Genomic DNA, 12,086 nt, shown 5'->3' with positions numbered 1-12,086 from the left:
CCAGAGACTGTCCCAAGTAATTTCTTTCTATAGTTATTTATGTGCAGTGCTGCTGGAACAGCTTTCATCACCCTAAAACAAGTCCTGAAAAAGGAAATAAACCTCATACAGCATGATGCAGACCATTCATAATGCTATCAGAAGTGTCAGAAGAAAGGCTATCAGTAAGAACCCTCATCTGCAGGAAGTTTTCCAGTGTATCTTCCATATGCCATCACAGCCATTAGAAGAATGAATTTTCCAGTGAAAATTAAGTTTATCAGAAAGATCTGTGTGCAGACTAATTTGAACAGGCATTTTCTAAAAAGTAGGCCAGAAGAGAAGAGAAGAAAGATTACTTCTGGCAAAAATGGAGCAAATTAAATTATAAGAACCCTAATACATTTATTTGAAATTTAATTGCGTAACCTAATGTCAAGGTTATTATATAGTCCACAGTGTTTTCAGCCAATTTCAAAACAGTAAAGCACAAGCTTGGTTCACAGTTACTTTATTATAAATCCAAATGCTTTTTTTTTTTTCTTTGCTTTGCTTTTTTTTTTTTTTTTTTTTTAACTACAGTCTTTTTCTTGAGCCATGACATTAATACAAAATCACATTTCAAAATTACTTTGAGTTCTTTCCTTGGCATTGAATTCTGATGAGACCAGAAGCTTCTCTGGTATAAATGACTCCTACTGAAAGTAAAGGGTAAAAAGAAAAACAAGAAGTTGAGACAATGTTGTTGATGTGTTGATGTGCTTCTTACTGGGCCAGTGTGCCCAGTAAGAAGTTATATGATTAGAAGGGGCATCTGACCTTATTCACACTGTTCTGCACAGAGTCCATGAAACCTGCAGGCTTTGTTTTCTATTGAAAGCAGAAAAGGTTCCTGTAGCATTCTCATTATTGCATCCCTATGGAACAGGCCTTCTGTATTTTACCACGTATTAGAAATTGTACCTGAGCAGACAGCAGAATTAAAAGCATTCATGCTGTATCCAAGACCCTCTGCATTCCTGAAAGCCAGTCACTTTTATCTGATTTTTTTTTTGGGGGGGGGAGGGGAGGGCATTGCAGAAAGCCCATGTTTAAGTGTCTGAAGAACACTGGAACAGAACACTTTAGAAAAGCATTGTGCATTTAACTTTGTGCCTGTATGATGCTAGAGGGTGTGCAAACAGTCTAGGTTGGTAGCAAAATCACATAAAAGCACCATCTGCTTTTATTTCTGAAGGAACAAGTCATAATGGCATAATAAATGACTTTGATACTCAGAAGAGAACTGTAGCCTAAAATTAAAAGGCTTATAATCATACAGAATAATATTAATTTGGCTTGAATAGTAATAAAAAACTAATGCTGTGCATTTTACAATTGTCTCACTTGTTTTTCAGTGAAATCTGAAATGGTTGAAGAAGAAAATTTAGCATTTGACTAGGGTCTCTTTCATGAGTACCAGAATATTGAAGAGAAGAAGATATTAAAGTATAGAGAAGGATTCTTAAAGAAGTCAATGACTCAATATATATGGCTACATAGACAACAAAATCCTTCTCTATTAAGCTTCTACCTACCAAATAAAAACAACTTGTTAAAATCATTTGTATGATTCTGTTTCAGTGCTTGGAGTAGCACACGATTTACTGACAGGAACTATCACTCAGAGATGTCTTCTCTATAATTATTCCTTGTACAGTGAGACAAACATGTTTTGTGTATACCTCAGAACTACATTATTGGGCCTGTGAAGCTCCCTATGAGTTTATGAAGGGTAAAGTCCATTTTATTCTCTAGAGATCTGGACTGAGGCACTGGCTATTGCATAAAATGTCCATTTGTAGGCAAAGATTCCTTCTGTGGTGGTTGTATAAACAGCATGTTTGTAAGAATATAGTTAACATTAGAATGAAGAAAATTCTGAGAAGGTTAAAAGGAGAAAAACTTACCCCAAACTCATCCCTCCACTGATGAGATGCTTGATACTTCTCTGCTTCTTTAGCGAGGCGCTGAAGAACAAAAAAAAATATATACATTTTAGTCTTCACTGATTCTTCACATAGCAAAGCCTTTCTTTTTTATTTTCTTTATATGCATGTTTTCTCTATATAATTCTCTATATATTTACACCTTTGCAATTGAAATTTTTGTATACTTGAGTAAAGATGTACAGTCTTTTCAAAAATGCCATTTTCTATATTATATACTAATTTAAGCACTGAAATCATGCATTAGAAAGCTTAACCCTAATTCCAATGTTATTTAAGATGTTCTAGGCAAGTCTGAAATCCATCAATACTGAAAATACTTTCTCCCTACACACCTTACTTTATACATATGAGTTTAATCTACCATCCAATTACAAGTATTTATTAGAATCTTAAAACACATAACAAGCATTTTATTAGAATCTTATTGCCCCATCAAATTATCTAGCTTCAATTATACAAAGTACTGACATACCCTGTCATGATTAGGGACCCATAAAAACCTCAGTAATTTGGACAAGCTGTAGTCTGGTCCCATGTACTGAATGAACTTTAGCCACCAGAGAACATCAGTAATGGTTCTAGATGGCATTTTTCCAGTTTAAATTAATTTGAAAGAAATCCAGTTTAGACACTTAGCCCCACAGGAAGCAAAGGACAGTGCACAGGAATGATTAGATGAGCCTCTTTCAAATCAGTCTCTTGTATAGACATCCACTGCGTTGGTTACAAGTTTCTCCTCAAACAAAATTATAATTCTTTGAAAAATAACTGTTTGCACAGCAGCAGAGCTACCTGATGTGAACACAGCTCATATGGACTCAGCCACGTCCTAATTTCTGAATGTGACCTTGAGAACTATGTTATTTTATAATTAATAACAGTTTCTGGATAGTCACGGTCCCTTTCTAACAGAACTGCTCTATCCACAAGCTAACTAGGGATGAAAATTCTTTACCTCATGATGGTGTGTACACAATAGGCCCAACGATCCTTTTAATATTCAGATCAGTTCCTACCCAAATGAGCTGGTGGTCTAAGTCATGTTTTCAGTTGAGTCGACTGTCAATTCTTGCTAACAATCAAAAGGGGTATGACCGGAAAGTTCATGGAAGCTGGAATTGTGGAGATGGTACTGTCAGAATCTCATCTCAGCCCCAGTACAGGATGGCAACCACCATGGTGTCTGATCCCACAAGGACACTCCATCTCCCCCCCAACAACTATCAGGTTGAATCAGGTCGATAAATGTCACCAACCAAAACTTAAGACCTTTTCCTTTCTTTTTCATTTGAAATCATCACATTAAAAAATATAATTGTGTGCTCCGATGTCAGAAAATAAGCATCCCTCTTATGTGTTTTATCATCAATTCAAATGATTTTTAGCTCACAAAATTACTAGCATCTTGCAGGTATTCCCAACCAAAGCTGCCCTCTACAGTAGCCAAGTACCACATTTACAAAAGCAAAACTGTAATATATCTTGATGCACTACACTGGCAAAATGTAGCCTAACTTCCCCTTGCCCTCAATAGACAAATCCATTACTTTAGATACCTACAGTATTTCCAGTTTTCTGGTAATACACTAGAATAATTTTGTACAAGTACAAAGCAAGATAGAACGCTTACTGACACCTACTACACAAGTAAATAGCTGCAGATAACGCTGCCCTCGTTTCTCTCTCTGTCTGCTTCATAACCTTAAGGTACCCACTGATCTGCAATTCTTCTCTGCAAAATATGTTAGAACCCAAATTTACGAACTCATAAATGGATTATGAACAGAGATCTATAGTAAGTACTAGGAATTTCACATTGGAAGAACTGCAGCCACACCTGATATTCCTCAATTTTGTGAAAAACTATAAAATTCTTAGCTAATCTGAGCTATAAATCAAAAACGCTAAAAGCAAATTTTAAAAGCTCCTTAGCTCCTCCCCACCTCTCGATTTCTACAGTTCCCTGTGTCTTAAAATAGCTTTCAAAGTGAGAAGTTGCCTTTTGCTATATGCTTACAGAGCTTTTCTCGTATGAAAGCACAAGCAACTGGTTATGGAGAAGCAATAATGATCAATGAAAAAAGTCTATGCTGTTTGACTCAAATAAACAAACAAATAAATGCCATTTTAATGGAACTGCATGTTGCCCCTGTGTACACTAGGTACAGCAAGAGGCTGATTCAGCCTTGTGATGCTGAATGCCTACATGTGATGCTCATTGCCTACATGAAGAATCTCTGTTTCACAACAATTTAACTTTTGTGCCAGTTACTACACCAGTCTTCCAGAATATATCTAAAACTAGCTGGAGTAAGAGCAGAATGTAGGCCTATTTTTTTTTCCCAGTATTGTATGTCAGAGACAGAATTACAGCCTAGCCAACTTGATATCAGTCCAGTATTGGTTTCCATGAAACAGATCATCTTTTCCATCAACAATTCCCATAAATGCTATATGAATTATTAATGGTCAGTAAAATGCCTCTTAGCCAGGACTAGAAGAAATCTGTAAAATGTTCACATGAGTAAATCATTTAATCTCTCAAAGTGGGGATGAATATTGTAGTTGCATCTTATACCCCTGCAACAGAACACTCCTGTAATTTTATAGCTATGTAAGTTACATATGCAAAAAACACACAGGATCACTTCCCAAAGATCAGTATACTACAGTACTCTGATTTCCCAGCTCGCCTTCAACAGACAACTATAAATGTTCATGGGCAGGATATCACAGGGACAGATCATGCAAGGATTTCATGATCAGAAAGGTGGCTTTTGTTTTGTTTCTGGTGTCTCTTTTGTTGTTTTTGTTTGTTTGTTGTTTTGCTTTGTTTTAAAAGATAACAGAGCTGATAGGAATGTTGTGTATACAAAAAAAGAAATCATTCTCTCCTATGTAACATCTTTGATATTTTTAGGGAAGATAAAGGAAGAGTATTAAAAACAAAATAGTAAAAAAAAAAAAAAAAAGTATTTTGTAAAGCTAAGTTGTTCTCAGAAGTTCTTCATTTCTATGCAAGGACAAATTCTACTGCTAGAGATACGTGAACTCTAATGACTGAGGCATTCATTCATCTTTCCACAGGGAGAGTGCTTTGTTAAGACAGAGTAAGAAGTCAAGACTATGTCAACAACAGCTAGATTGTGAAGCAAACTCAAATTACCTATGCCCCTTACTGCAACACAAGGAGAGACTAATTTTTCATCTACTAATTTTTCATCTCTCTCAAAGAAATCATGCCTGCTTGCTTTTGAGGTATGCAAATGTCAGGGCTTGCCTTCCCTGTTTTGATGGAGGAGTCTCTGGAGAACACCAACAGAAGAGTAACACAGCAGCATGCTGACACTCCCCATTTTCAGTCTCATTACAGCACAGGTTTAATAAGGTAACACCTTCTTTAACTCCATGGCCCACTGCAGCTCCCTATAGGTTTCTATAGCAAATACTAAAATTTTTGAGGTGGTTATTTTTATGTGTCAGAAGATGTGTTAGAAGAGGTTCTAAAACTAACACACAAAACAGTAATTCTGCATATTAGGCTTCAGTCATTTCTCACTCTGTGCTGTTGTATGAATGCTGTGAACATGACAGCCGTAAAACGTATTCAGGCCTTGAATGAAGCCCTATTTACACTATCTTTTTAGTTAGAGAGGATGAGAAACCAAACACTATTGAAAAAGGGGGGAGGAACAAAACTAATACACAACAAACATTCTGGATTACTTCAAGGTACAACAAAAAAAACAACAACCCACTCTTTACAGTGGGCTGGAGAGCAAGGATTCTCTATTATGGCAGTGATACTCCAATTACTCTGAAAGGCTACACAAATTGAGAAACCTTGCCTGCAAGGTTTCTCAAGAAACCTTGGCTGCAAACACGAACAAAATGCTGTAGCATCTATTCCTGTGCTTTTGGAGGATGCCTGGCTGCTTCCAACATGGTTTGAAGTGCTTCCTGGTGCTTCCAGCTATGGGTAGAAGAGAGCTGATGCTAGATTTATGAAATGTGATTGACACAGTCAATTAAAGTCAAGGTGCTTGAAAACACCATAATTAAATAAATAAATGTCCCATAATAAATGAAACAATTACTTCTATTTAATTAATTAATTCAATTAAAACTTCTAATAAAAATAGCCTTGCTATTTTTTAAATATCAGTTGTTCAGACTCTGTTATCTTCATGAATATTCAGGATACTTACATCATTGATAAGAGAACAATGATCCCCTGAAAGTCAGCCACTGTCCACAAATCAGCATTTTTTTTAAACAAACAGTGAAAGAAGTCAGGAGTTACCTGTTTCTAGTTTCCTTATATCTTTCAAAGAGAATTGTTACCTTTAACGCAAAACTACTTGTTGCGAAAGATACAAAAAGATGCAAATGCAATTTACTACATTAGCCTATGAACTTTTCTTTAACTTTAAAAAGGATTACAAGATTATCAGAAAAACTACCCCAAAAGCCAGCTGCCTGTCAAATCTCCAAACTGACCATTTTCAAAGGTCTTGTCCCTAGATTCCAAGTGTATGTCTCGAACTCTGAAAGACAGCCTTTGATGTAGCGCAGATGGGAAGAAAGAGCCCTGAAGAATCTTTATCTGATCTGGAAAGATCAGCTCCCTAGAAGGCCTATTCATCTCCCAGCCTTCACTTGCGTGTGCATGTGTCATATCTTTATCTCCTCCTAACCAGCAAAGAATTCTGCCAGCTAATGGCCCAATTACAATTATATTCAGTACAATGAAATCAATCTTTTTTGTGCTTCCAACTCTCCACTAAGTATTTTATCTTGAAAATAATATTTGACTACTCCTTGATATCCTAAGCTATTAGAAAAATGTGTAAGCATGGAGTTGTTAGACATCAATAGCTTGACAAAGCTTTCTAAAGTACTGAATCCGTGATATTTAAAAGCTTATTTTAATAAGAGAAATATCCAGGGAGAATACAGAAATACCAGGCTTGAATAGAACAATATAGAAGCATGCAACTAACTTCAAATCCTGATTTAAAATATGATCCAAGTACTTGATTCAGTTCTTGCATAAACAAGAGAAAACCCACAAGTGTTATCTGTAACAGCAGTGCTAAACATGGTTTTCACATCTGCATCTGAAACACAAATATTGTTCTTCTGTAGGTGATTACAAATTGCAAGTCACTTACAAGAGAGAAAAATAGGAAAAAAAGCATCAGACTGGGATACGGTGTCTGAAGTAACAGTGGAAATTTCACTACCGCTTTAATGCAAACTAACAGAAATCTAAAAATTTGTATTTTCATCTCAGTTGGCTGTTACACTCTGTATTAAGCTAAACCAGAACTCTTTTCTGTCCCCTTGACTTGATTCTATTGTCTTTACCTGCATGGAGCAGGTTTATTATGATTTATTATTTTTTTTTTAAGTAATAAATTAGTCAAACACTCATGGATTATGTTATTCATGTGTTTTCCATTACTCTACTGTATAAAAAGATCACCCAATTTGGCCAAAAGGGGTGAGATTTCAACAAGAAACACATGCAAATTGGAAGGTCAGTAGCCCAAAAGTGATCCTGGGAGTGCTAATGATAGCAAGGTCATTACCCCCATATAAATGACACATGAGTTTATTTTTCTTTGTCTTTGTTTCCATACTCCCAGCGGGACTGGGAGGGTTTAACAGGGAGCAATTACCTTTTTACTTGTAACTCTCATTAATGTATTTGGTAGATGACCTTCCTGACAAGTGGGCATTCCTAATTATTACCAGCACAAAAGCTGATCTAGATTTGACAGAGCTGCAGCACTTCAGTTTTGCTAAGATTATCCCCAACCATAAAATGTTTTAGATTGTGCCAAACACATATGTAATTCTGCTGATTTAAACTGTAACCACAAAGTGTAAGATCCACGCTTTCAGATTATTTTTTTCTTTAAAAATATTTTGAATGCTAATGCAGTATGACTAAAGTTTCCATTATAATTCATATTTCCCTCCTTCAAATAAGGACTGTTTCCTTATGTACCATTGTATTCCATTACATAAATGTCATAATACTCAGTGTAACCAGAATTTCAATACTTGCAGAGACCATTAAACCATACACCCCCATTTAGGCACTTCCTCTAAGAACCGCCGAAATAAAAGCACAATTTAAAAGTAAACTTGCAACAGCGTAAGAAATCCTAACAGTGCAGATTAATACACAGTTGTGGTTTATACAGCCTTTGCCACTGAAGTAACTGTTCACAGGAGAAATTATGTTTTTAATTTTCTACAGAGAGAACTTGTGCTTAACTCTACTAACACACAAACAGACTTGGAATACCAATTCATAATTTTGTCAGAGAGAGGCACTGTTAGGTCAAGAGTAAATTATTGGCAAGAATTAGTTACAGATCTCCATCTGGCCCTGTCTTGTTTCAGCCATATCTAAAATAAATGATTCTAGTATAAATCAGGAACCATCACCAGTTTAGAACCAGAGGGCCTCAGTTATGAATTCTTACACTAACAAGACACAAAGGAACAGTAGCATAAATAAGTAATGCGCAGTAGTCACTTCTTTAAATTTCCAAGAGATTTTGTATTAATGCAGTATCCCCCTTCAGCTGCCTACATACAACCCGTTCTTTGTAGAGTTCCAAGTTTTAGAAATAAAAAATGCAACTGGATTTCCTCTTTTTAACACAAATCTACTGTATATATAATTTATATCTCCTTTAAAGCATTTTTATCTCTGTGACAGAGAAATAACATATTGAGAAAATGAGCACACAGTAATGCAAGTGGTATTTGCATCATATTTTCTAGACTTCATCTGATTAAATGTGAGGTAAGTCATAAACTGTTCTATGCAGCATGTCAGCAGCTGTATTATGTCTGAAAGTTGTTATGCTCAAATACATTTGCTGAAGTAATCCTGCAGCAACTATTTGAGAAATTAGAAGTTGACAGGATTTTATTTTATTTTTTTTACACTACAGCTCCATAGACAATATGTTTATTCAGAGCATGGCGAAATCTCCCTTTTCTGCATATCTGATTTTTTAAGGTTTTTATATGGTGACTGACAGTAAGTGTTTGCTTTGTGCTGATCTCCAGCATGGTTTTATTTCATGTATTTACACTGCAGAGTCACGGCCTCTCTCTCACTCTGGCATCTGCTGTGCCACACAATGACAGGCTGATCTATGGTCTGTTAATGAGAACATCTGAAGCAGATAAGGTCACAGACAAAGGATGTTTATAATTGATCTCCTGTATTCAGCATAAACCTTGTATGAAATACTCCCCAGCCATTGTCTGGAGCCAGTTTTACTTCTGTCATTGGAAGCAGCAGATGAGTCATATTCATAATGAAAAAGGGCATATGAGAAGTCTGCTGACATTGTGAGCTTTACCAAAGCACTCTTCATACCGATTACTGATCTAAATTTATACATAATCTAATACATCATCCAATCAGCAGTTCACAACATTTTTGAAAAAGATGTTATAGTCTGGACCACAATTCAAAATAATGCCTCAAATTTTGTCTTCCATTATTAACTATTACTAACAACTAAAGTGCTAGAATTTTCTGTAGTTTAGCTTAGAAAAAAATCTATAGAAAGATTGCCTCATATCTAACACAAGGTTGCCATGTCGGATGAAAAGAAATCCAGTTGAAAGAATTTATTATCTTCCATATATTTAGAAGATAGGGCTTTTAAGGATTTTATATCTTTTAGCAACTATAGTGAAAAAAATGTTTATAATTCAAGCCAATCTTTATTCATGTTGTTTCATGTTTCACATGAGTGAAGAGTGATTCTCCACAGAGAAATTTTACCCTTCTAGCAGATACGCAATTCCAAAGCAGTAGACCCAAAATAAATTAAGCCTTTGGTCTGAATCAGGTCAGAAATCAATAAGAAGCCAAATCTGACCTAGAGTATTTGAGATTACAATATTGCAGGTGAAGTTAATGTATTCTGACATGAATAATCACATTGATTTTAATAGAAAATACTGGAATAGGGAGACCTAATCAAATATGTCTCACATAGGAGTTTGACATCTAAGGTAGTGCACAATCATCTGTCCCTGAAAAAACTTGAAGATATGAAAAGTCAAAAAGAATAAAAGCAAAAGGCCATTTGGCACAGTAACATTTCTCCACTATATAAAAGATACACTTCTCTAAAATATGAAATAGAGCTTTTCTCTCCTACTTCTTTTCTCTTATTATGCAGATTTAAGAATTTAGTTAGTGGTATCAAATGATCCAACAGAGAAAGCAAATGTGACAATGCCCGTGCTTCTACTGCTTAAAGAGTGCTGAAAGACACTTAAATATATACTATAGTGGAATTCTTAGTAAGATTTGGTAAGAATCTAAAAAGCTTCGGTAGTAGTCAGAGGTACAGTTAAGGTCAAACAATCATTGATTCTGTCCTGAAAACAAAAATCTGCTCCCAGGGCAGAAAAAAATACATACAAATATATATATATACATACATATATATATATATATATATATATAAAAATATATATATATATATAATATATATAAGAATAATAAATAAATAACTAAAAAACTAATAGGGACACATTCAAACTCCCAGGACAGCAGTATGGCTGGGTATGCACCTAGGAACATGCACAACAGGTGAGTGTTGCAGGGAGGATCTTTTTTGTATCAGTCAGTAGCTGTCTGGAAACTTACTGGTTTCCACCTCAGCTTGGTCTCTGGTGTTCACAAACCTAACTAGTAAGAAAATTGGTACTAGATGAAAGGAAATTATACATGAGCCAGCAGTGTGATAAACAAATAAGGTGCTAAAACATTTCTGAAGGGCACCTGAGAACCAGAGAACAGGACAAAACAAAAGCACCCACAACAACAGACAGAGGTACACAAATTTGTTCACCATGACTGGGAGGAAACATCACTGAGGAAATAGCATACCAATTTAATATGCTGCAGAATGAGTGTACAAAACATTTCTGTTCTGCTATTGTAGCAACAATGAACCTCGGAAATTCTTATCAGAGTATTTTATTAATTCCATACTTTCCACATTTATGGGAAGAGGGAGGGAGGAAGAAGGTTTAGTTTGCAAGTCTGGGTATATTTCTAGAATGTGTAGAATTAGGAGATTGAGAAGCTTGCAAGATCATGACAGCTTGATACTGCCAAAATATTTCAGTAGATGGGGGAGGAAGAGAGAGAACTGTAGAAAAATAGCATGAAGAAAAATATCAGAAAAGGAGAGTAAGAAACAGTCTGTCAAATGCACCCTGACATCTAGCAATGAAATTTTGTTAGTGGTTTATAGAATCAGTGAAAGATCACTTCTTTTAACATACAATTTATCCTTCTCATTCACTGAAGTTTCAAACCCTTAGAGGTTCTTATTACACTTTCACTCTAATAATTCATCTGCCTTAAATGCAAGCCACATTAGTGTTACATTTTTAAACAAGCTTGAAGTGAAGGACACATGCTGAAACCATTAGACTGAAATTGCCAACTGCTCTGACAAATCACAAACTGCATAACACCACCAGCTACAGTTCACTGCCTGCCTTAGGAAACTCTTTCAAGCTTCACAGCTGAGCTGGTAACTTCACAGCCATGATTAGAAGATGACACATACACTGAGTAGGCATGCCTTGTTACCCCGCTTTCTCAGCTGTAGTATATGTATAGTTTTTAGCCACACAGGGAGAAATCAGGACTACATACATTTATTTTAGAAACAGCTAAACTAACCGACTCCAAAACAAGTGTTCTTAAAAGTCACCTATGTAATTTTCCTCTATCACAAAGAAAAAAAATGAAATAAATGAACATAGATGCAGTTCAGTTTGTTTCACAGCTCCTTCAACATTTAATTTGGTTTCTAGTTAAAAAAAAAAACTGCTTAAAATGTCTACATGCTTCTAGTGCCACTAAAATCTGAACATGATACAAATGGGAACAGGCACATCTGAAATACACATCCAACTGCCTAATTTCAAAGAAAAAAGGAGGAAAATGAATACATCAAGTAAACACAACCTTACTAAAGGCAAGGAGAAGAACATATCAATATAGTCCTGCATCACTTATGCAATAAAAACTCTGCAAAGTCAGTT

The 12,086-nt window shown here is 35.5% G+C and overlaps 1 protein-coding gene across 10 annotated transcripts in view; it reads right to left on the bottom strand.

The window, feature by feature from the left end:
• CACNA2D1 (calcium voltage-gated channel auxiliary subunit alpha2delta 1) overlaps window positions 1–12,086 on the bottom strand; it is a 404,961-nt gene that overhangs the window by 209,534 nt on the left and 183,341 nt on the right. For all 10 annotated transcript variants that reach the window (XR_011804797.1, XM_072027298.1, XM_027459907.3 and 7 more), the window contains exon 4: window positions 1,929–1,988. Coding sequence is in view for 9 of the 10 variants with exons in the window: in XM_072027298.1 (XP_071883399.1) it covers window positions 1,929–1,988 (60 nt within the window). In the remaining variant the exon portion in view is untranslated. The remainder of the gene's footprint in view (window positions 1–1,928; window positions 1,989–12,086) is intronic.

The sequence above is a fragment of the Anas platyrhynchos genome, chromosome 1, assembly GCF_047663525.1.
Source record: "Anas platyrhynchos isolate ZD024472 breed Pekin duck chromosome 1, IASCAAS_PekinDuck_T2T, whole genome shotgun sequence".
Lineage (NCBI taxonomy): Eukaryota > Metazoa > Chordata > Aves > Anseriformes > Anatidae > Anas > Anas platyrhynchos.
Note: the sequence above shows the minus strand (reverse complement) of the source record. Positions and strands in the feature narration are given on the sequence as shown.